Consider the following 27,500-nt stretch of genomic DNA (forward strand, 5'->3'; position numbering starts at 1 on the left):
AAAATTTTGTTTATATATATATATATCAATATGTGTGTGTGTATGTGTCTTATCAGCATGTCTAAAACTGGAAACATGAATGTAGTGTCACCTTTTTAGCTGCGATGGTTGATTTCGTTGAGATAAACTCAGCTTCGTATATGACATTCTTCATTACAAAAAGTATTTAGTGGCTATACATTCGTATGTCTATATGAGAATCTGTCCTCACTTATATTTTCTTGTTGTTAGAGACGGACACTATATGATACGATGCTCTTTATATTAGCAATAAAATAATGAATTGAGATCGCTTCTCTTAAATAGTCTTTTATATTTTATACGTCAATAAAGTATTCATATATTATGGCTAGACCAACTTTTGCAATATTATATTTAACGCTAAATGAAATGGATGTGTGATTCAGAGATAATTCCACGTCACCCTGGAAAGTAAAAAGAGCTCTAGATATGAAAGAAGAGAAGTTCAATCAGAGCTACTACATTCATATATCCGCTTTTAAATGCATCGCAAAAGCATGTGTAACAAAATTAACCAACTACAATTAGCACCCGAAAGAAATAACTCGTAATTAGGAAATCGAATGGGAATATAAGGTGAAACCTTCCATTTGCACAAAAACATCTATATAAAATTCTGTATAATCCACGGGACAATTGAATACTAGGTCTAATATTTTGGAGAAATGTTGACACTTTGAAAAACATCTGTTACATAACCGGACTATAGCACCTTTACCTAATGATTTCCTATAACACGCTTACACACACGCGGGCGCACATAAGCTAATGATTAATAAAAGTACTGCATTATTTGGTGAGGCGTGTAGTCGATCGAGTGGATGGAAAGTCAAACTTAACATCGAAGAGATTTGAGCTAGCTACATAGCTACATAGATTAAAAAAAAATTGTTTAATGTTGTCACGCACATAAGGCTTCAAAATCCTGTAGGTTGTGCCTTAGATCTCTTGCTGGTGACATTGTCAGGGAATCTGCGATGTGTCATCCATTTTCGATAGCTGGGTTAACTGAGGTTATGTAGAACAAATGGAATAAAACCTCAAGCTAGATAGAAATATCACCTGTTGATATAACTCATGATTTGTGATTGCGTAACCGGTCTTATACTTCCCATCATTCCACCTCTATTATCCATTTAAGTACATGTAGTCACTAAATCGTGTGAAGCTCGTCGCTAGACTTGCAAGATGCGGTTGCAGCATCTTAGTTATATCTCACCCTATTGTCTTCCCCATAGAAGTTAATGTAACCTGGAGTAAAATTACAGAGTGTTCACGGCTGAAACGTTTTGTAATCATAGATCTCTTTTATAAGGGAACATGGGATTACTTAACAACAACAAAATCGATCCATTTACAGAATGTGTAAATAGCGTATTACTTTGACGCGTGTAGCGTGTTAAATGGAAAGACCTTCAAGAGTATCAGGGAGACTGTTGCTACTTCCAAGAATGAACTGAAGCAGGATAGACAGATAGAGATATAGGGCCAGCTTGAAAGATGGAGAGAGGTAGAGATTGAATAACACACACACACACACACACACACACACACACACACACACACACACACACACACACACACACACACACACACACACTAACAGGGACAAAGAAGGGCGAAAATTTTTGAGAGATAAAACTGGCATAAACACAGAGAAATGGAGATAAATTGTACGAAGATGTTAAAAAAAGAAAATAAATTGAAAGAAGGAAGAAGTACGCGTGCAGATATGTTTGTGATAAAAGGAGAGAGAGAAGGAGAGAAACAGAGAAAGGAAGAGAGAAAAAGGGAGAGAAAGAGATAGAGAGAAAGAAAGAGGGAGGGAGAAATTATGGTTGAATAATATGTATGGAAGAGTGTTAGAGATTGAAATACAGGAATAAAAAGCAAATGAAGACATTTTTAGTCTCTCCTCTTTTTCCTACTCCTCCACCTAATCTCCCACCTCATCTCCCCTCCTCTTTCTCCAACGCTATCCCCTCCTCTTCCTCCAACGCTATCTCCTCCTCTTCCTCCAACGCTATCTCCTCCTCTTCCTCCACCTACTCTCCCACCTCTCCTCCCCTCCTCTTCCTCCAACGCTATCTCATCCTCCTCCAACACCGACTGTTTCTCCACCTTCATCTAAGTTCCGTGACTTTTTTCTTCTCACCACACCGTGATGATGGTGATGATTGTGGTGGTGGTGATGGTAGTGGTGGTGGTGGTGTTGCAGCTGCTGCTGCTGCTGCTGCTGCTGCTGGTCTAATTTATCTTTGTTTTGTAATTCTTTTTTTTTTTCCATCTCTTTCTGTTCCACACTTAACAAAGATTTAAAAAAGTGGAAGATAGAGAGGGAAAGAAATGGAGGAAGAGAGAGAGAAATACTGCAACAATGAGAAAACGTGTGAAAATATAAAGAGCGAAAAAAGAGAAAGCCAATCGCTGAAAGTATTTTACTCATTATTACAGCTATTTCCTCCTCCACATCGTCATCGTCGTCGTCGTCATCATCATCATCATCATCATCATCATCATCATCATCATCATCATCATCGTCGTCGTCGTCGTCATTATCATTAGCATTTTTCTCTATCACTTTCTTTCATTCACACAGATGAGTGAACGACTTTGAGACATAGAGAGACTCTACGTATGTTCGTTTGTGTGAGTGTTTGTTTGTTTGTGTGTGTGTGTGTGTGTGTGTGTGTGTGTGTGTGAAAGAAAGAAAAACCGAAAGCGAAGAAGAGAAAACTAGAGGTGAACGAGAATATTATAAAATAAAACGAACCAACGAGTGACTGTGAGATAGAGGATGAGATAGTGGGATCACATCATGGTTGAACTATGAATCTCCCCTTATCCTGAGGTAAAAGAAAATTTAATAGCCATAGAAACACATTTCGGCGTTAAAGAAGAGCTGAGCAAGATTAGTTATCTTGAAACATTCAGCGCTATATAGAAACATACTGCACCATAAGCTTTGTATCAAAAGCTATAATTTTGTTTTTGGTTTTCTTTCTTTTCTTATGCTTCTTGATGTTTCGGAAACAATTCCACAAATATAAACACATCTTCCCAAAGATACCCACGCACATACATACTGTCACATCCGCGCTCACACACACACACACACTTATACGTCCATATATAAATGCACATATATTCTTATGCGTAAATATACATGCGCATAAACGCACCGCACTTATTTTAAAGCATTTGCATATTTCTGTTTGGTAGATACTTCGTCAGTTTCGGCGATGAGTTTTTAGTTATTCAGCCAGCTGAATCACTTCCTGTTCTTAAGAATTAGGGGTAATCGGCTCGACATTCCACAAACACGTATACAATTAATGTTATCACGGGGCGATCTGAACCTTTAAGTTCCCTACGTCTAAACATCTGAGTATTTTATAGGCACACAAATAAATAACCAAATTTTTAGGCCAAATCACGTGACCCTATATGTCAAGGCTTGGTGGACCTTTAAATTTCAAAGCTAGCTGGACCTTTAAAGAGAGGGGTGGTAAGAGAGAATTAGATGAGGGGGGAAATGTTTGGAGCACTTGACATACTATATATATTAACCCTGAAAATCTGATGTCGATATGCTTTATATTCGAAGTGCCAAAAGATAAAATGAAATAAAATAAAATAAAATAAAATAAAATAAAATACACAATTAGGCACAGGCGTGGTTGCGTGGTAAGAAGCTTGCTTCCCAAACGCACGGTTTCCGGTTCAGTCCTTCTGCGTGGTGTCTTAGACAAGTGTCTTCTATTATAGCGTCGGGCTGACCAAAACCTTGTAAACAGACTTGGTAGATGGAAACTAAAAGAAGCCGATATGTATATATCTATATCTATGTGTGTGTGTTTGTGTTTGTCTCCCTATTACCGCTTGAGAACCGGTGTTGGTGTGTTTGCATCCCCGTTACATAGCAGTTCGAAAAAAGAGATCGATAGAGTATGTACTAGATTGATTTCTTCGACAAAAATTCTTTAAGGCAGTGCTCCAGCATGGCCGCAGTCAAATGACTGAAAGAAATAAAAGAATAAAGGAATAAAATAAAAAAAGGAAACTGAAAGAAGCCGATACGTATATCTCTATATCTGTGTGTGCGTGTATATGTGTATAAGTGTGTGTGTGTTTGTGTTTGTCCCCTCATTACTGTTTGAGAACCGGTGGTGGTGTGTTTGCATCCCCGTTACATAGCAGTTCGACAAAGCAGACCGACAGAAAATGCACTAGGCCGATTTGTTCGACAAAATATCTTCAAGGCAGTGCTCCAGCATGGCCGCAGTCAAATGACTGAAATAAATAAAAGAATAAAGGAACAAAGCAAAACAAAAAAAAAAAAAAGGAAAAGAAAAAGAAGAAAACCCGGAACGTACTGCAATTTAGTTGATCAGTCTTTTTAATGACACTGGCATTTCGTCGCCCTAACATTGATATTCTTTATGGAGTATATTTTTATGGAGTATATTTTTATGGAGTATATTTTAGCTGAGTCATCAAATGTATATCGCTACATGCCTACACACGTGTAATCATGGTCTTCACTCTCGCATATATATATATGAATATATGTGTTTGTCGCTCCCTTATTAGTGCTATAAGTTTACCAGCAGATTATTAGAAGCGAGCTGTCTGAGCGAGCGATGTAAGCTTTTTTCTATACAGACAAAAATTTAAATTAGTGATAATCCAATGAAAAAGTAAATGATTTCTTATCATTATAAAATCTTACATGCATGGAATTCGGTGTATTATCCAGGATATATCTACTATTTTATTTCTACATAAACACATTACCCGCTAACATTCAACTTCAGTATGTACATTAAAGTGTAAAACTATTAATATAAAGTGCCGCGAGTTCAGCTTCATCATTCACAAAATATAGCTGAAATGGTGGCAGTGATTAAAGTGCCTTCGTAAGTATCATCACACAATCAACATTGTCATCGTTGTCCGTGTTGTCGGCGTTGTTGATGTTGTCAGCATTGTCGACGTTGTCGTCTTATTTGTGCTATCAAAATTAATGTGTGTTTATTATGGAAATTATTATATTCCAAAAAGGCTTTGGGTGTTCTTATAAACTTCTACTTAATATTATAAGCCGCCTAGTGTTATCAAATGACTCTATCCCTAGGGTATCGTCATGTGCGATACATATATACATGTATGTATTTATTCTCTGTCTCTCTCTCTCTCTCTCTCTCTCTCTCTCTCTCTCTCTCTCTCTCTCTCTCTCTCTCACGCGCGCGCGCGTGCGTCTAGAGTCGACTGTCAGAAAATACAGTATACAGTATCATAATAGAAATTTGCAATATATTTCGTTTTGATCGACTCATTTTCTTGCTGCTCTTCAACACATCTGGTGTTGAAGTGATCACAGAGCTACGCAAGAGAGAGTGTTTTGCTAACGAACTCAACGCATCACCCAGTCCAGGAATTGAAACTACGATCTCGCGATCTGAGTACAACACTCCATTAGACCATGCACCCTCACGCACACAAACACATACACATATGTGTATGTATACATAGACATAAGTACGTATATAAAAATACAGATACAGACACACAGGCATACACACACATACGCACATGTATGCATTCTTGAATGAATTGAAATACTATTTTCCAAAGCTGTTTCGCCCTTGTTGCGAATCTATGGGTTAGTTAGAGTTGGAAAAAAAATGGAAGCGCATTTGCACTTACTTAATCAATGCGTGTGAATGTATACGGAATATAGTTGCTTATGTTGTGTGATTTGTGTTACTAGACAGCCAAAGAGATTCGTGTGAATAGGAATGGTCCTTTGTGAGCAATACTTATTATGAAGTGTGTGCATACGTTTGTCGTTTACTGAGTAGTAGATCTTCAGAAGTTAGCTAAACAAACGGACGATGCAATTTAGGCTGTCAGCGTATATGTCAGAGATACTGTTCCAGGTATGTAAACCATATTATAATTATATTTTATAATTGTAGTTATGCTCTCTTGAAGGTTAGCAATTTATCAAAGTGAAACTGTTTATTGACGCTTAAGAGGAAAGAAAACTATCCTTTGTGATGATATTAGGATAATGTTACCGGCGTGCGTTCACTGTAGAATGACATCAGATTGTGAGGCTTAGCAGGAATGAACTGTATCGTTTAGTGTAGGGTTACTAGACCATTTTCATCATGAAAATAGTGGATTAGGTCAGTTTGCTTGATAGAAATTTATGCCCTGTGTGGAGAATGTTTCTGTGGTCTCTGTTCATGGAAGCAGTTAGTGGCTGTCTTGATGTGTTCAGTTACCTTTGGGTAATGTGTGAGAGCTGGTGATTAAGAGGAATTTAAAGGGGGATAACAATGCTTAGGAAAGTGTATGGTTTGAAGTAAAGATGGATGATTGATCAATGAGCGAAACTATTGATTTGTTATGAATGATGGAGAGTGAATGATGCAGAGATGATTGATGGAGGGATTGATAAGATTTATGTGTTGGATAGATGATGATTAACAGTGATTAATAAACCAATTGATGATTATGATTGATAAATGTATAAAAGGATTGATGAATACAAGTATTAGTTGATAGTTAATGATGGTGGTGGTAATGGAAATGATGACGATGATTTAAACAATGATGTTGACAAAGATGATGAAGAAAATGGTAATGTTGATGAGGATGACGTGGAACAACCGGAAGAAAATGATGATAATGATGATGGTGAGGAGGAGGAGGAGGGGAAGAGGCAAAAAAGGAAGAGAATGATAATGAAGGTGCGGCGGCGGATATACCAGTCGTATATTAGCGGGTTCATGTTTTTCCATTTTGCAAAGGGGAAGAAGAGAATAGTATCATATTTAGTACCAATCCAAGGTGTGTGACTTGGTATTCCTCACCATCATGGTACAGCGCTGCATTGAGAGGATTTAAGCCACAGTAATGAAGTGTAATGTGATATTCTGTAGTTTGACATTGATATTTTAGTCAAGTAGAGGAATGTGACATTCTGTTCATGACGATGGAATGGAATGTGAGGTTAATTATCATGAGAGAGACTGGAGGGTGAAATTATAGTAAAGGAATTGGAATATTATTTACCAGAGCCATAGAATTAAGTGTAGTATTATACACAGTTAAGAAGTAGAGTGTGAGGTATGTTTCATGAAGAGGGAATCGACTGTGATATGATTTTCATTGTCAGAAAAAATGTTTTTGATTTTCAGAAATAATTTTTTGTTCTATCTAAAACCCCTCGGTGCTATACACTGTTCTTTGTGTTGTACTCATTGTATTTCAGATGGGTGGAAACTACAATAATCATTAGATTGGAAGACTTATTAAAGCGTTAAATAATATACTTTGCAGTATTTATTCCGGTTGTTTACGTTCTGAGTTCAAATCCTGCTGCGGTAAACTTCGAAAATTATCATTATTAAGTAAAAGTTTAAGGCAGCTGGCTGGCAGAATTGGTAGCACGCTGGGCAAAATGCTTAGCAGCATTTCGTCTGTCTTTATGTTGTGAGTTCAAATTTCGCCGAGCTCGAATTTGCCTTTCATCCTTTCGGGGTCGATAAATTAAGTACCAGTCAAGTCGTGGTGTCGTTGTGACCGATTTTCGCCATCCCCCAAAATTTCAGGCCTTGTGCCTTTAGTAGAAAGGATCATCATCATCATCATCATCATCATCATCATCATCGTCATTAAATGCTTAGCTTTTCCCATTGAGACTGAGACAATCCTACGTTCAATGCCATCATCGGCTTCATCACCACCTACACTTACAATATTTGATATATCCTGTAACAGACTAGGAACACCGATCACTATCATCATCCCAACAACCATGAACATTAATAACTTCATTACCACCAGAACCACCACCGTCGTGATTACCGCCAAGACCACCGCCACCATCACGACCACAACCACCAACGCCACCCGACCACCACTACTAGCAAAACCACCATCATTAATATCAGTAGCGACATCATTGGTGTCCATGGAGGAATCTAATTGTTGGTCTCTGCTACAAAAACAACAAATTTCACTTAAAATCTCACACTTGTGTCTTGAAAAAGAGAAAAAAGAAAAAAAAAAGCAGGACAGATTGGATAGTGTAACCGTTCCCCTAAAGGGAAGGTGTGGGCATGGTCGGAATATTTTGGTCATAAATTTATTCAGTCAAGCTTGACCTGTGTGACAGCAACAAAGACAGGCAACAACAAACATGTTATAGCAACTAACCCCAATATTAAAACCGCTACAAGCCAAGAAAAGAATCTCTGTGCTGGCGCATCACGTGTTAGAAATATCAGCGAAATGAAACTCTGATCACACTTCCCCTTTGTCTTGCAAAAGAACAACTTTGATGATACTGATTTCAAATTTTGGCGCATGGCCAGCAAATTCAAGGGTGGGATAAGTCGATTACATCCACCCCAAGTCTCAACTGGTAATTATTTTATCGGCCCCCACCCCACAAAAATAAAAAGCAAAATCCACTTCGGTGGAATTTGAAATCAGAACGTAAAGACGAAACGCCTCAAAGAATTTTGCCCCTCGCTTTAACGATTCTGCTAGGTCGCCGCCTTAACATAGTTTTGATAATATTGTCATCCGTTCGGGCAACAAGCTAGTAGAATCGTGAGCACCTTAGGAAAAATTCTGGGCGGCGTTTCATCCGTCACTAAGTTCCGAGTACAAATTCCACCGAGATCGACTTTGCCTTTCATCATTTCGGGGTCGATAAAATAAGTACCAGTCTAGAACTGGGTCGATGTAATCGACTAATCTCCTCCCCGAAACTGCTGGCCTTGTGCCAAAATTTGAAACCAATATTGTCATCAGTTACAAGCCCATAGGTAAAATGCGAGGTTGGTCACGCCTGGAAAGCTTTTGGTTATAGATGTGATATCGGTCAAGGGTAACCCGGTGCTTAATATCACCTGCCACCACTACATCCGTAACACCAAAACATTACGTCAGAATATATACCTACTACAAAAGCCAAGGGTAGCCGTTGAGCTTGCTGCCCTACTAGGTCCATTTGAAAATAAGACATATTGCACAGATCCAAGAGTGCTGCTCCCTAAAAAAAAAAAATATATATATATATATACCGTCGTCTGGAGCGGACCGCTCCTTTGTCTTCCCGTATCTTACAGCTTCATTACTGCAATATATCTCTTTAAACACCCCACCGCTAGTTGATCCTATGTGCCGCCGCCACCACCACCACCACAACAACAACCATTATACTACTCTGCACAGCACACTTCAGTGTCAAGCATCTGAAGATGTTCCTTTCTTTTCTTTAGGTTTTCAATTTGACCAAATATTACCACTACTATTACTACTACTACACCAAACCACCACCACCACCACCACCACCACCACTACCACCACCACCACCACCACCACCACCGCCGCCGCCGCCGCCATCACCACCATCAATATCACTACCACTAATCATGACATTCACTACTGCCACTACCACCACTACATCCGTACCTATAGCTATCACTTGTCACCATCACCTCAACCACACCAACACCGCCATCATGCTAACACCACCTCCACCACCACAAATCACTACGATCACCACCACCACCACCACCACTACTACAACTACTCTCATCATCACTACTACCACTACCACTACCACAACCACTACCATCACCATAGCTATCGCTAACACCATAACAACCACTACCACTATCATTCTAGACACCACCACCACCACCACCACCGCCATCATCCTCACCATCACCACTATCACCCTAACCACTGCCACCGCCACCGCCACACTTATTAATACGAAAATCACAACAAAGATGAGTCATTTGTTGTTTTTATCTCAGCATCCGTGTCTCAAAGAGTCGGCTGTTCATGGTCAGAGGACTGTGGACGTTTAGGGAAGAAGCAGGAACAGGATATAACAACAACAACAACAACGATAACAACAACAGCAACAACAACAAAAACAAAAAAAATGTCTCTCCACCCCAGAACATGCGAAGGGGATGGCACATCAGTAGAGATTTACATTCCTCGGTGTGTCACATCTCGATCACAATTAAGCAGCAGCAGTAGCAGTAGCAGGACGCGTGTGTGTGTCTTGTGAGTGTTTGTACATGTCGAACGTACGTATGTATATTAGCTATGTCATTAGAGCTCGCTGATTCTAGCTACGCTTGTTGTTAATTCAGTTGATTTCGCCGTTGTTGTTTCTTGGTGAAGCTGTTGTTGTTGTTGTTGTTGTTGTTTGCTAGTGGTGGTGGTGGTGGTGGTGGAGCTAGTGGAAGTGGTAATGGTTGAAGGGTGTGAGGCAGGAAGGAGTAGCAATGATGAACCATCTTCAAAAGGAAACCGCGAGTTTATCGGAGCGATAACAATAGTTTGACCTTTCGAATAAGCATCAACTTAAAGGCTTGCTGCTGCTGTTGCTGCAAAGTTAAGCATCGCTCTCATTCGTTCATTTTTCTATTACTTTCATCTTTCATTCTCTTTACCCATTCTTCCAATCATTTATTCTATTAATATCCTTCTTCTGTATTTTTGTTTTCTTTCCTTATCTCTGTTTTTCATTTTTCGAAGATTTATTTTTTTCTTTCAAAGTGTCACTTTTTTTTTTTTTTTTTTTTTTGTCAAGTTAATATGCGAAAGAGACTTCATCAAGTTTTTCTAGAAATCAACCAATCGCAAATGTCAGTTCTGAGAGAAGGATCTCTTAAGCATTTAGAGAACCCATGCCATCTTAGAAAACGGATGTAAAATAATGAGCTTCATAATAATGGTGATGATGACGACTATGATGATAATAAATGCATGAAGGGTACAAGCTATTGTGTTAAAATATGCTTTCAGCAGCTCCAGAACAGATTCAAGCTTTAAACACATAGGATGTCATAAGTAATAAAGAAGTTTGTTAAAAAAAAAGGGCTCTAGTTTACACACGACACACAAATAGATACATACATACATACAGCCTTTATATATTTAATCCTTTATAGTGAACATTCAATATTTCATCTATTCAATAAGACATATTCCATATATTCAATAAGACATTCAATACTTTATTTCATTGTACCATCCATTTTTATTTTATATTATATATTGTATATTATATTATATATTGTATATTCCATATTCTATATCCCACATTGGTTTTGCAGGAATATAAATGAAACATAAAAAAACAGACGGTGTTGGAACTCTTTTAAACAAAATAATATATATATATACATATATGGCTGTGTGGTAAGTAGCTTGCTTACCAACGACATGGTTCTGGGTTCAGTCCCACTCCATGGTACCTTGTGCAAGTGTCTTCTGCTATAGTCTCGGGCCGACCAAAGTCTTGTGAGTGGATTTCGTAGACGGAAACTGAAAGAAGCCCATAGAATAGAAGAGCGATTATCTGAAAAATAAAAAGAATTAACAAGAAAATCAACCAACAAAAATACTGCCAGCAGCATCGCACCCGTTCGCCTGCCATTGCATCACTCGAATCGAAAAAAACACATCCTCCAAAAAAGCACGGTGTCCATCATTAACGAACAAAGAGAAGCTGAGGAGAGTTGGGCGATTGAGAAAATAAAACTCAATCCCAAAATGTTCTTTTCATTTGCAAAAAAAAAATTGAAGACGCTGTTTCCATTATTGGTCCTCTGGTTGATGAGAATAACACTCTACATGATGAAAAATCCATGTGCGAGATACTGCAGAGACAATACTGGTCTGTCTTCAATAACGCTAATGCGTTTGATCTGGCAAGTATCAGTAACGTAAACTCTTAACCAACAGTATCTGACATAACTTTTGGTGCTCCTGATATTCTAACTGAAATAGATAAGATCAAGCACAACTCAGCAGTAGGTCCCTATAAGTTCCCGGCCACTGTCCTGAAGATGTATCGACATCAAATTGCATCCCCTCTGGCTGAGCTCTGGAGAAACTCACTTGATGCCGGCTACATTCCTGATCATATTCTTTCCCAATCTGTCGTTCCAGTTTTCAAAAAGGGAAACAAATTTCTTGCAGTGAACTACCGTCAGATTTCATTCACTTCTCTTACCATTAAAGCATTTGAGAGGATGGTGAGATTGTGAATAACTCACTTCCTCGAGGACAACCAGCATGGTTTCCGTGATGGCAGGGACTGCCTGTCGCAACTTCTGCACCATTTTGATGACATCTTAAAAGCGTTGGGAGAAGGCTCCAACACTGACGTCACGTAACTTGATTTCAGCAAGGCATTTGACAGAGTTGACCACAAAATCCTGCTGAAGAAACTGTCCAACATTGGAGTCCGTGGAAAGTTACTGCAGTAGATAAAGTGTTTCCTGACGAACAGACCGCAACATGTTGTGTTTGAGAGAATACGATCCAGCTCAGCCAAAGTCAGTAGTGGTGTCCCACAATGTACTGTATTGGGCCCACTCCTCTTTATTATTTGCAACAACGTCATGACAGATGTCATCAAACATTCTACATTGAAAATCTTTGTAGATGATTCCAAACTCCAGAAAGCCATAAACGGCATGGGTGACCGAGCATGCCTTCAGTAAGATCTGCTTGCTGTTGTCCAATGGACAGAAAAAGACAATATGCTTCTAAATGAAGATAAGTTTGGTTTGATCCACTTTGGAAAAGAGGAAACTCTGAAATTACCATATTCTGTTCCATCGGGCGACTCCCTAGTGTCATCCCAAAACACAAGAGACCTTGGAGTAATCGTTGATAACATTCTAAGCTAGAATTCCCACGTATATAGCAAGGCTGATTTGGCTCGCAAGATGTGCTCTTGGATTCTGAGAACTTTCCGGTCTAGAGATGCATACATATTCATCCTTCTCTACTCTATTCTTATCCGACACCACCTTGAATACTGTTGCTCACTGTGGACCCCCACTCCGTACGAAGCAACACATTATGAAAGTGGAAGCAATCCACAAGTCAATAACAAAAAAGATAGACGGCATACGAGGCATTGATTATTGGGGTCGACTAAAAAAACTCGATCTCTACTCTCTCAAACGCCGCCGGGAGCGCTACATCATTTGTGTGACGTGGAAAATATTCCATCAATATTGCACAAATGATGTTGGTATCAATTTTAAAATCCATCGAAGATTTGACCCCCGTGCTATCCGGCCACTAGAAAAATCGAACTCGGTACACATAGTAACATTACGTCACAATTACTTTACCTCAACCGGTCCAGCTCTCTTTAATACAATACCAAAATACGTCAAAACGGAAACGGATCCCATAAAATTCAAATGTTCACTGGACAAATTTCTCAAAAAAAAATCCCAGACTGACCGCCTACACTCGGATATGTCTCCAACAATAATAACTCTTTGCTGGAGTAGGCCATGGTGCCCCATATATGACTAAAAGATTTCACCAGGTGGTGCTATTAAGTTAGACATGGCCTGGGCCTATACTAGCCGAAACTTATCAAAGTTATATGTGTGTGTGTTTGTGTTTGTGTGACTGCGTTTGTCCCCCCACCATTGCTTGACAACCGATGTCGGTGTGTTTGAGAATGAATGTAGACTAGGTCTTCAAGTTTTGGCTCCTGTATAGTCGTGGTAATAGTAAGCGCTCATAGGATATATCTAAAAGTGCTTTAAAACAATGATTTCAAATTTTTAACACAGATGCAACTTGTGGGAGCAGATTAAGTCGATTACATCATCTCCAGTGCGTAACTGGTACTTATTTAATCAACCCCGAAAGGACGAAAGGCAAAGTCAACCTCTGCGGAATGTGAACTCAGATCATAGTGGCAGACGAAATACCGCTAATCATTTCGCCCGATGTGCTAACAATTCTGCCAGCTCGCCGCTTTAAAACAATAACCACACGTATACACATACATGAGAGAGAGAGAGAGAGAGAGAGAGAGAGAGAGAGAGAGAGAGAGAGAGAGAGAGAAAACTTGATTTAGACAGAATTTGAACACTGAAAGCAATTACTGCAAAGTATGTTTTAGGCGCCCCTAACAAATCTGTCATTTTAGAATCTTGTGCAATATTATATCGTCTTCGAAGGATTCGAACGGATAGCATTTTAAGAAGTAACTCAAAACGGAAAGGTATTTTATATCTTTCGTCTTATCTTTTACATGTTTCAGTCATTTGAATGCGGCCATACTGAGGCACCGTCTTGAAATGTTTTAGTCGACCAAATGGATACCAGGACTTTTTCTTTAAAGCCTAGTACTTAATCTATCGGCCTATTTTGCCGAACCGCTAAGTTACAGGGAGGGAAACACACCAGCAACGTTTGTCAAGTGGTGACAGGAGACAAACACAAACACACACACACGGGCTTCTTTCAGTTTTGTCTACTAAATCCACTCACAAGTCTTTGGTCGTCGGCCGATGCTATAGCAGAAGGCACTTGCCCAAAGTGCCACCCTGGGGAACTGAACCTAATCCTGCCGCCGTCATTGATAAGAATTTCTAACATTTGCAAAAAGCTACAAATTATAAACGTGAAAAATAATTGATTGAATCGAGTTGTTGTTTAACTGTCAAGCACTTGGCTTGCTGGAAATAGCCTCCCGCACCATCATCCCACTACTTAAGCATATAATTGCACCTTAAATAATGAAGATAGATACATAGGACAGTGTAGTTACTGATATAACGGATGGTCACGACTGAATTGCCTTTGATCATAGAACTGTGTGAGCAGAGTTGACCTGAGGCTAAGCAACAATAGAAATAACGTCTTCGAGGTGGGGACGCTAACGTTGTAGTAATGGTTAAAATTAGAACGTAGACGATAATAATTAATTGGTATAAATGGTAGCTATGTCTTCCTTAAATTAATCTCAACCATCTTTTTAAAAAAAAGGCCGCCTTGAAAAATATATTCCTAGGTACACTAGGAATCGAGATAGTTACGAGTGGAATACCTTGATAATAGATTTGCACTCATTTCTGTCTCTCCACCATCGTCTAGTCCATCTTGAAATATTAAGAGATGTGCATTCAAGTTTGGGTCATTAACGAAAGGGTAAAAGGTCGCATGCCATTCGAAGAGAACTTCAAAAGAACATAATATCACAATTACCATACCGTTATAGACTATAAAATAATTAACAGCAATTTACTGATGGCACAACGATCCTTTGGTTAAAATAAATTGCTGAAGTGATGCTGTTTTGAAGAAGCAATGAAATGTTCTGCTTTGATATTCTATCACCGCTGCTGTTTCGGTGACCCAAACACTTAACGTTCAATGCTTCACTACAGAAAGCTGTAAACATGTAAATGACCAGTGTAGGAGAGACAGAGCTCACCAACGCAAAAAGCAGTGATATATTAAAATTAACGATTTTTTCTCTCGATATTTTTGTATTACAAACAGTGACTTAGAAAGAAATAAGCTCCATGAAGCTGATATATGACCATTCGATCTGCTAAAAATAGCAACACAATCTTTTTTAAATCTCAACTTAAATTTGTAAAATGGTTATGTTTGATAAATCGGTTTAGTGGTCAACGAGCATTGAAATAAAACTGGATCATCACAGAAGGAATGCTTTGGACAAACTACTTGCCGTAGCAGGGCTGATTATGCACTACACAACATCAATTACTGGAAACTGCATATGTGACAGACGATAGGTAGCCTATATAATATTGAAACGAATCTGTATTATATCAATAATAGCGGCAGGCCGGGCAAAATGCTAAACAGCATTTCGTCCGTCTTTACGTTCAAAGTTCAAACTATGTTGCCCTTTAACCAAAGAACATTTTAATATTGACATTAAATTTCAATTTATGTGATGTTGTAATAATTATTTCTGCTGCTTTGAAACATCACTGCTTCCGCCAACACTCTTTTGTTGATTTTATTTTAACTTTTGGTTCGTTTTTATCTTCAGTTTTGTATACAACGAGTATGGTCGACGATGAAGTTGAACGCAATTCAGGCTCACTTACTACTTGGTCCCTATCCGTTGTCTTGTGGTACTGATCGTCCACTGGGTTGCAATAACCTTCAAGCTGTTGGTCTAGGACTCATCGGCGTTGTCGGTTACTCAACGCTTTGCTGCCGAGGTCTTGACTGTATCCTTGCTATGGGAGGCTAACCGGTCATTATAACTTTCCCAAGTAGGCGACCGAGTCTGTGGACGGATTGGATGATTTGGTTTCCCTCGTATGGTATACCACTGATATGGGTACAACATCTTTAGTGTTATCATAGAATCATATATCACTTCGAGCATGCAAATGCACATTAATTTTGCATACAAATACACAAGCCCATTGTCTCATTCCTCTTCTAATGCAAATTCTACATCGATTGTTATATATAGTGCAACTGCATAACTGTCACATTCAGGATATTTGCAGATTAGTTGAATTAAACATGGCTGTATTTCTGTTTGTTTGACTACCAACACATTCTAGTGGAATAGTCTGTGTGATATCTTGAATAATAATTGCAGAGTTGATGCTTTTACATCCGCGATTAAGCACAAGGCTGCATTCTAGATACTGCTTTCTCCGCTTTTTGTGCCTGCCAGATCTGGAGCGTGAATCTGTTCACTTGGTTCATTTCAAACATATCTCAGTCAATAGACATTGGATTTTTTTCATGTCGAATACTTGTTATATCTCCAGTATATGCTATGGCTGACAACCCTGATGTTAACGTATAGAAAGCTATTATGAATTAATTGACGTTTACCTCACCTACTCAAAACTAACACATCCCAACACAAATGTCTGTTATAGAGAAAAGTAATAAATATCTAGGAAACACATGATCTAGAGAATTTTGGACCCTGTCAGATTGGCTCATGTGGATTTTCATGTTCAAGTTCACAAAATTATATTAAACAACAAACACAAAATCATATCATGGTAAAGTACAGGAGGTCATAATTCTTCCGGTGATGCCAGGAGACAGACAGTTCAAGTGTTACATCTGTGAACGTGCTGGCAGAACGGAAACTGGGATGAAAAGCCATCTGTGTGCACATGGTTGTGCAAGGTTCAATGAAGTAATGACACTCTTGTGACGGGGTGGAGCAACCGGCAATAAATAAATACATACATGCATACATACGCACATATATTCATTTATACATGTATTTATGTATGTACGTATCTACGTATGTACGTACGTATGTATGTATGTATACATATATATGCACACACACACACACACACACACACACACACATATGTATATGCATAGTGTAATATCTAATGTATATATATATATATATATATATATATATATATATATATATATATATATATATATATATATATATATATGTATATATATAGTGTCTGTGTGTGTATTCTCTAAATTATTATGTTTGGAAATTTATTCAATATAAATTGATTTATAGTCATTTCAATATAAATTTGTTTCGATAAAATGTGTCAATAGAAAGTTCCATCAAAAATTATTCAATATGATGTTGTTTTTACCATTCTTAGGAAGTAAACGATATGTTTGGTACTCCAGCCGTCATAAAAACATATATAGAAACATATGCTGCCTCAGCAGAAGGATGACAAAGAGAGTCTGAAGAAAATTTTTACTCTTGATACATCTTTCGGTGTTAATGAGATGCTTGATTTCAAATTTTGTCACTAGGCCAGCAATTTTGGGGGAAAGGTAAGTCAATTTCATTGACCCCAGTGCTTATCTGGTACTTATTTTATCGACCCGGAAAGGATGAAAGGCAATGTCATCCTCGGTGGATGTGAGCTCAAAACGTAAAAACGGACGAAGTACTGCTAATCATTTTGTCCGGCGTGCCAACAATTCTGCCAGCTGACCGCCTTAAACAGTCTAACTATTAAGGATACCGTTAAGAAATGTTTTTCTTTGTAAAATCCTTAGATTTATAATTTAGAATTAGCTTTCAGAAATGACTCATATAGCAGTTATAACGATTAATTACTTAGCAATTATAATGAAAAGACTTTTTGTGAAAAACGTTTCATAGATAGCTAAGTAAGTGAAAACATTTCAAAATTTCGTATAAAAATATAGTGAATGCACAATACCAAAATCATAAGTTCCGCTGGGCCGGATATGTTACAAGTTTCGCATAAAACAACTGAAGTGTTATCCAACGGATCAGAAAAGCCTACTCGGAAGGCCTCCACAACAATGGAAAGACGATTACCAATTTTAGTAAAGACATAAAAGAATGGCGTACTCAAGGAAGAATTAGAAACGCATTGTGACTACCGGTGTATAACTACATCTGAAAGTTTAATCGATACATGAGAAGCAGGTGATAAGAATATAATACCATCTAAGTACAGTTAGTTAAAATAAAATGGCATTCGAATGATAAATTATATAACATATTACAGCAAAAGTACAAGTTCTTTTATTGTGGTATGTCCCTAGAGGTAGTGCTCGCTTGTGTTCGTAGTGTTTAATCTTGGAGGCGATGTTGGCTAGCCAGTAATAGCTGGTGTAATTCGGTATCCAATGTTGTTTTATTTTACCCAGAACGGAATAGATTATGTCTCGTCCTTTCATGGGAACCAACTCATCCGCTCACCGAGGGTTTGTGTTCGTGGTTACTATTCATGCTCTCCGACTGTGAGATTTACATGCAATGCTAGTTTCCCAATTCTTCAACCTTCAGTTACCTGTTGTGCTCCTTGCTCTTGTCATCTGTGTCGTACACAAAAACTATCTATCATATAGGGGCAGCTTGCATCCCTGCTTCGTTACTAACTTAATGTCGGCACACTGCTTCCGCTTGGAACCCGTAAACTGCCTATAATGCGGGACAAGAAGAGATTTCTTGGATAAATGATATCCAGCCAGCATGTAAATTCTGAAAGACCTATATCACTTTAAAAAAAACTTACACTCATTTTTGTATTACTTCCGCGCGCGCGCACACACACAGAGACACAAACACACTATCACACGCAACCATGTACACGCATACACATTCACACTCACATATATAAGTATACATATCAATATTTATACATGTGTGAGTGTACATATATGTATACGTGTGTGTGTGTGTGTGGATATATATACAAACAATTACTCTTTTCTCGAATGGGCTATGGTACCCAAAGAATGACTGTCATACGAAACACCATTAAATGCCTTTTCCGGATATTGCTCTAAATTTAGGCATGGCCTTATTCTGACCTTAACTTTTCTAAATGTACATATATACATGTATGTATGCATGTATGTATGTATGTATGTATATATGTATGTATGTCTGTCTATCTATCTGTCTATCTGTCTGTCTGTCTATCTATCTATCTATCTATCTATCTATCTATCTATCTATCTATCTATCTATCTATCTATCTATAAATCCTATATCACGTATTATAGGTTTGCACAAGTTCAGGTGATTTTTCGAAATGAAGAGTTGGCGAAGACGTATTCAACGCTAACTCTTCACACACCTGAAATAACAATGTTACCCAGTTACCTTGGCCAAAAGGTAACAAAGGTAACAATAAAGCACGCACCTCCAACAATCGACACACTATGGTTGATATCGGCCATATGTATTGATAAGGACAACATTAACGTACTGAAAATAAACGTTGGAGAGAGCAATTGGACCGGAAAAAGCATACAAATCTTGTTCCACACAAACGAACAAGAAATCAAAAAAATCCCACCATACATCCGTTTGGCAACAAACCAAAAGTTGCATATAGTAGTAGAGGGCAGGCGGCCTCGCTGTTACTTATGCGACAGCGAGGCACACCTTAAAAAGGAGTGTCCGACTGCCCGAAAAACACAACAACAACAACAAGAACTAACAAAACACACAAAAAAAGCCTTGCTGCCCACACCGCCATCCACACAAAAAACAATAAAAACAACATCAACAACATCAACGAAAGAAAATACAACAAAAACTACAAAATTAACAAACAAAGAAGACGAAAAAAGAAAAGACAATACAAAAACTGATACCCCTTCCCCCACATCACTAACATCACAACCAAAAATTCAACAACCAACAACAACAAAAACAACAATACAACCACTTACACAAGCAAACACAGAAGCATACAACATGCCTCTACCTCCTTCCGATTCCTCAGAGTTTTCATCTGAAGACGAGTCAAGTACTGAGGAATGGAAAATTGCCCAAAAAGGAAGGAGGAAGAGGAGCAAAAAAAGAAAAACGAACAACAACAAAGCAGGGAGATTCACATCTCCCGAAAACACTCCCAACGCCTACACGATAAACACCAATGCTAACACACCAAAAACAATGCTAACAGCAATAGACACTACAAACACAGAGTTGATGAATTACATCAACTCTAAAACAAACATCACAAATAACGACATCAAAACAAACAACCACCCACGCACAACACCGCCAAAACATATTAAAATTTATCATGTAACACCAGCATTACACAACACAATAAAATCCCTCTACCCCAACTCGGTAGGGGGATTCCAGAAATATTTGTGCAAGAAATTGTACAATAGCCTCCTTGGTGAAAAATCCAAGGAGGAAACAAAACTTTCGAACGGTAAGTAACTTTCTGTTCTTTTGTTTTGTGCTTTAAAGCACACGTATAAATAGAATCATGGTGAAGATTGGTTGTGTGAATGTGCGTGGCTTAGGGTCCCCTTGGAAACAAGGGTACCTCTTAAATGACATCAAGTCACACAATTTGGATATCATAGCCATTAGTGAGACCAGACTCCATGAACCGCGGGCCCTAAAGTCCATGTTTGGCGGACAGTTTAACATTTATTTTTCTCCCTGTCTGCCGAGGATGGGCGGTAGTGGCACGGCGGTTCTTTTTCGCAAGAGTCTGGATCTCCAAGTAAAGACGATATTTACGGACCCGGAGGGTAGACTGGTTGTCCTAGATGTGGACGGCAGCGATGGAGGCGCTTTTCGGTTGCTGGCAGTTTATGTGCCTCCTTTAACAGGTCGGTCAGACTTCTTTCGACGTCTAGAAGTATTCCTGGGAACGTCTCGTCCCTTACTTTTAGTGGGGGATTGGAATGCTACCTTGGACACGCATCTAGACTACGTGGGGAGTGACAAAACTAGAAGGGGATGCAAAGGCCTCATAGACCTGCTCAGACGCTTCCAGTTGTCTGACAGGTACCGACTCGACCACCCAAATGTGCCAACGTGGGCTTGGAGCAACCGCATTGGGTCGTCGAGATCGTATCTAGATAGGATAGTGTGTAGGACAAGAGATAGAGATAGTTTAGGATGTCCACAGTTCCACATAGTCAGCTACACGGATCACAAACTTGTGACGTGTACGCTAGACTTAGATAAGGCACATAGGCAGGGTCCCGGTTACTGGAAACTAAACGCGTCTTTCCCGTCGAGACAGGTTTTCAGAGACCGGATTAGCACGTTAGTAAAGAGGGCTTTGACGGGAGCCATCATCAACAACAAATGGTGGTTTGCCCTGAAGAGAGCAGTAAGGGCGGAAGCAATAAGGTATAGCAGGGCACTAGCTGTAGAGAGGAACAGAGTAGAGGGGGAGCTAGTGATAAAGTTAGAAGAGGCATTGCGAAGTGGCATCGCATCCGACGTTTTAGCGGCGAGGTTGGCCCTCGACCAACACTTCAATGCTAAACACGAAGGGTGTGCTGTCAGGGCAAGGATGCGTGCTCTGAGGAATGAAGGTGTTGGAGCCGCACGAGAGGCCCGGGTGGCGGAGGCGCAGCGGGGTAACAGAGCCACCATCCGGTCTCTGGTAGACGAACAGGGGCGCGAATTGCTCGAGCCGAGCAAGATGTGCGAGGCGTTTCAGCGGCATTTTGCCCGACTGTTCGGGAGGAGTGGCGAGCGAGAAGGCAGGGTGGACTTTAGTGCCTACCTGCACAGCTTGCCACGACTCTCGGCAAGAGAGGCGGAGTGCTGCGAAGGGGTCATCACGGCGGAGGAGGTGAGGGACGCGATGGCGGGTTGCTCGACGGACAAATCTCCGGGTTTGGATGGTCTGCCCTACGAGCTTTACAACTGTATGCCAGACTTGTTTGGAGACGTCTTGGCGGCCGTGTACTGCAACTGGCAGCAGAACGGGAGCATTCCCGGTTTTGTGAGCCGAGGAGCGGTAACGCTGCTGAAGAAAGATCCAAACAAGGGGGACGCCATAGATAACTTTAGGCCCATCACTCTGCTCAATGCAGACATGAAAATTTTGGCCAAGGTGTTAGCCAAGCGGTTGGCGCTTGTCATCGAGAAACTGGTCGGCACGGAGCAGACGTGCGCCGTGCCGGGCCGGAGCATCCATGACAACCTCCATCTGATGCGCTACATCATAGAGAGGGTAGTTAAGGAACCTGGCATGGGTGGGGCCCTGATCAATTTGGATCAATCGAAAGCTTTCGATAGGGTAAACCATCGATACTTGGAGGCCGTCCTCGAAGCGGCCGGCTTCGGTCCCGTTTTCAGCGGCTGGAAGGCTGCCTTGTACACAGGCATCCGTTCGGTTGTTCGCGTCAATGGACGTCTATCGGGACCCTTCGACATTGCACGTTCGGTTCGTCAGGGATGCCCCCTGTCGCCGCTCCTGTACGTATTGACTCTCGAGCCACTACTGCGGAAGCTGGCGACGCTGAGGGGCATCCCGCGAGAACTGGGGTGCGGGACGAGCGTGTCGGCATACGCGGACGACGTCACCGTCATAGCGTCTAGCCACGAGCACATTGAGCTTGTCGGCGAGACGCTGACAGACTACGAAGCGGTGACGGGAGCGAAAATCAACCGGGATAAGTCGGTGGGTTTGCTGCTCGGCACCTGGAGAAGCAAGCCCATACCGTCCGGCAGCGCCTCAGTAGTGGGACGCTGGACGGACGGTCCGGTCAAGTTGCTCGGAGTCTGGTTCGGTCCGGACCTGCAAACGGAGAAGAACTGGGACGAGATAACGAGTAGGGTGGCCACTCTCTGCCGGCAATGGTCCGAGAGGAAGCTGTCCCTAAAAGGTCGGGCGGAGGTGGCGAACGCGTACATCGCGTCCGTCATCGAATACCGCCTGACCGTCGTGCCTTGTCCCGATCGCGCCATCACCGAAATGGAGCGCATCCTCTTCCGCTTTTTGTGGAAAGGAAGCGTTCCGATGGTGAGGCGATCCGTTTGTTGCCAACACCCGCTGAAAGGAGGGCTGGGCATGTCGTGGTTGATGATGCGCAGACATGCGCTGAGACTGCGACATCTCCGGCTCTACGTAGACGACGGTGAGCAGGTGTGGTCGCCGTTTGTGCGACGCGCTTTCCCGCAGCTCGTCTCCATGACCGAGCTGCAGTCGTGGATCAAAAAGAGGCCGAGGAATGGTGAATGGCACCGTGAGTGTCGCGTTGCTCTGCAACAACTTTGCCGTCCCGGGTCGACCTTGAGCGGCTGCATCACAACGAAGTCATTCTATAGGGGATTAGTGGAGGGCAGGTACGACGACGATCTAGGGGCGAACCTGGGCGTCGACGAGGAATACCTGACCCGCCTGTTCAGGACGACTTTCGGGCCGGGACCTATGGACAACTTCCAGAGATCCCTGGCCTGGCAGTGTTACCGAGAGGCGCTACCCGTTCGGGATAAGCTCTATAGACACGGCTCGCGAAATGCGGGGCGGACCTGCCCGAGATGCGGTCAGAGCGATGAAACCGTTCTGCACGCACTCGTGCAGTGTCCAACCATTTCGGAGCTGTGGGCTTATGTCGAACGACTGCTGTCGCGTGTGGGACGAGTCGGTTTATCAACCGAGTCTATCGTCAATATCGTCACGCCTCCTTCCTTTAAACGGGAAGGAAGAGCTGTATTTATCGTACTTGTGGCTATGGCCAAAGAATGCATCTGGTGGACGCGTCTGAAAGGATTAGAGACAAATACTTTCCTCTCTGGTCAATCTCTCATCAACTTTTTCAAGTATCACTTGAAAAGGAAGGTGAGAGTAGAGAGGCAAGTGTTGTCTAGCAAATGTTTCGAAAAAAGATGGATACATGTAGCAAGAATGGCACGTATAAATGACGAAGCCACCTTGACCATGATTCTATAAAACGTTTTAAAATTTTGTAAACAGAGAGTTACTTACGTTTCTTACATAAATAAAAGAAATTTTATTTAACAAACTGTGACACTAAGGACCGAGGTTACCGTGGTCTTTTCGTAGGTTTTTCTTTCCACGGATAACCTCCCCATTTATTGGGAATTTTCTGTATTATTTCGTATTTTTTGTAAATACCCCAAACGTTTTGCGATGTTTTTTTTCATCGTTGTCCCCACTTTTGTTTTTTTCTCTGCTTTTTTTTCGACCCCCTCGAAAAGAAAAACTCTACATTTGTATTTTGTCCCCTCTGTGTTCAGCCCTGTGTGGCTAATAAAGAAACCTATCTATCTATCTATCTATCTATCTATCTATCTATCTATCTATCTATCTATCTATCTATCTATCTATCTATCTGTCGATCGATCTATATGTACAGATATAAATATACATATATATTCATAGTCAATTTAGACACACATGTGTCAAGAAAGTCTAGATTAAGATACTTTTTCACTCTTTCAACTGCAGTCGACATTATCTAAGTTCAAATCTTATCGGCACATTTGAATTTTCATTTCTCTAGAGTCCTAAGATAAATGCCACCAACACATCGAGGTCACATCCAATTGACTGTACTCGATGACAAAATTCGCTCTTGTATTCAGTTCAAAAGAGTTCTATACCATTTTTCCTATAGGAATGTTTGCCATTTAAAACATTTCATTGGACATAAATAATAGCGGCCCCTTTCCCTTCTCTGTCACCGATCTCATCCCTCATCTCCCTAAATGTTCCTGGATCAGCTTTTGATTATGACTCACTCATCGTAGCATTCTTCAGAGTCGAATGATCGTAGAGTATTGGACCGTTTCACTTCATAGACTCCTTTCATCTCTTTCTCCCGCTGTTTCTCTCTTTCTCCCCTGCTTTCGCTGTCATGTATGCATGTATGTATGCATGTATGTATATATGCATGTATGCATGCATGTATGCATGCATATATGTATGTATGTGTGCGTATAACTATGTATGTATGAATGTATGTATGTATAACTACGTATGTATGAACGCATATATGTACAAAAATCATACACATAAAATACGTAAATATCTTTTGATATCTACGCGCGTGTGTGTGTGTGTGTGTGCGTGTGTGTGTGTGTGTGTATCCTTATGTGATAGTATTTCTATTGCATTATTGCATTCTGCACACGCACAAATATGCTTGTACACACACTCTAGTTTTCTTCTAAATATTTTACTTTTGCTCACGCTGTTTCGTACAAAATTATACACTGTGATCAATACAGTGGTATGGCGCAGTGTGCGTATCCATGTGTATATATCTACGTGCATATATACACATATATATGTACGTGTGCGTGTGTATGCCTATCTACAAATGTATTCATGTGTGCATGAAATTATTTATTTGTACATGTGTGTATGTGAGCGTCTGTGCGTGTTTGGCGAAACGCATATTATTTCTGATTCGTACCTCTAACCCACCTTATACTTCAATTACTAATCTTCAGCGTGTTTTTTGATACCAGGCATAATCGTTTCCGTATGTAAAATGTTGAAAATATATGCAGTCTATATTTACATATATATTATGCAAATATACCCATATATACATTCAAGCCCAATTTTTTTTTTTACGCATTTATATATAAATAAATATGTGCGTTAGTACTTGCATCTATGTGTATTTGTGTGCATATGCATTACGGAGAGTATTTAGTATTTTTTGTTGACTTTTTTTGCTAGGCGAATAGCCACATTATTTTATGGTATGTTGTAAGTTCTGTACATTAGCAAAGCAAGTGAAGTGTAACAACATCATTCAACTAAGAGTTGATTGAAACCGTGTGGCAAACTCCATCTAGTTATTGCTTACTACTAATTTCTCTCTACGAACCCTTGTCATATGTATACACTTAATTTTGATATGTTCTTGTTATTATTATTGTTGATGCTGTGGGCGGTGTATTGGTAGAATCGTTAGAGCGTTAGAAAAGTTCCCTGGTTCTTTACATTATGACGTTAAACTTGCCGAAGTCAACTTTGGTTTTCATCCAGTGATGTACTGGTGTCTATTCTTCTTCCCTTACATATGCTGGTTTTGAGTTGAAAGCAAGAAACTTTATTACTGAACGGTGTGTGTGTGTGTGTTATTTCTTTACTACCCACAAGGGGCTACACACAGAGGGGACAAACAAAGACAGACAAACGGATTAAGTCGATTATATCGACCCCAGTGCGTAACTGGTACTTATTTAATCGACCCCGAAAGGATGAAAGGCAAAGTCGACCTCGGCGGAATTTGAACTCAGAACGTAGCGGCAGACGAAATACCGCTAAGCATTTCGCCCGGCGTGCTAACGTTTCTGTGTGGAGAGTGATCGAATCATTAGGGCATCGCCGAAAATAACTTCGTGCTGGCAGTTGAAATACCGCCAAGGTCAATTTTGGCTTTCATTCCAGCAGGGTCGAGGAAATAAGATACTAATCAAGTACAGGTGCTAATTTTATCAACTAACTCACCTCTTGAAATTTCTGGTTCTGTAATCTATGTTTCAAATAAATATTATTTTAGCTAGGATTGTAGTTTAACATACTCGTTAGAGTACCAGACAAAAAGACTTCGAGTATTCAAATCTCACCGAGGTCAGTCTTGAATGGCATCATTTCGAAGCAGAGAAATGAAGTACCAATCAAATACTGATGTTGAATGTAATCGACTAAATTTTCCTACAAAATGTTGGCCTTGTTAGTTTATGAGAAATCATTTATGTTACTGTTATTAGAGTAGTGGTTAAGGTGACAAGCTGAAGACTCGCTAGAGTATCGGAAAAAATGCCTTGTGGTATTTCTTCCGACTTCACATTCTAAGTTCAAATGCCGGTCAAGTTATTTTTGCCTTTCATCCTTCCGGAGTCGAAAAAACAAGTACCGGTTGAACACTTGGGACTTTGTAATCGACTAACCCTCTTCTCTTAAAATTGCTGACTTTGTACCAACATTTAAAGTCATTTGAAGCCGTTATTCGAGTAGTGATTGGGAATAAATAATATTTGTTTATTATAAAGGCTATTCCGACTGTGCAGTTCCATTATCAAAGTCGTTCGCGTCATGACCATCATATCCTTCTCTCAACTTTGTCAGCATCCCCTTTCTTAAGACGGTAAAGTAAGATATAGTCTGAGAGAGTTTCGATTGCTATTTCCTACAAGTCGAGTGTCAACATAAAGGCGCATGCGTAATCTTGGTATTTCGCCCGAACTAAAACCGGCCTAATTAATATATGTAACATGACACGTCATCTACTATATATATATATATATATATATATATATATATATATATATATATATTTATATATATATAAAATATAAAAAAGCTCAATTAAAAGCTGATTCGAAATAAAATTGTGTAATATATGGAGCTAGT

At 40.1% G+C, this 27,500-nt stretch overlaps 1 protein-coding gene across 3 annotated transcripts in view; it reads left to right on the plus strand.

The window, feature by feature from the left end:
* LOC106868422 (uncharacterized) overlaps positions 1-27,500 on the plus strand; it is a 149,738-nt gene that overhangs the window by 48,661 nt on the left and 73,577 nt on the right. Inside the window, exon 3 of one of the 3 annotated variants that reach the window (XM_089355757.1) lies at positions 15,923-16,023. The exons of the other annotated variants lie outside the window; for them this stretch is intronic. Coding sequence (XP_089211883.1) covers positions 15,923-15,953 — 31 coding nt within the window. The 3' untranslated portion in view covers positions 15,954-16,023. Of the gene's footprint in view, positions 1-15,922; positions 16,024-27,500 lie in introns of those variants that run through there. 3 annotated transcript variants of the gene reach the window in all.

Source organism: Octopus bimaculoides, chromosome 7 (assembly GCF_046866305.1).
Source record: "Octopus bimaculoides isolate indiv1 chromosome 7, ASM4686630v1, whole genome shotgun sequence".
Classification (NCBI taxonomy): Eukaryota; Metazoa; Mollusca; class Cephalopoda; order Octopoda; family Octopodidae; genus Octopus; species Octopus bimaculoides.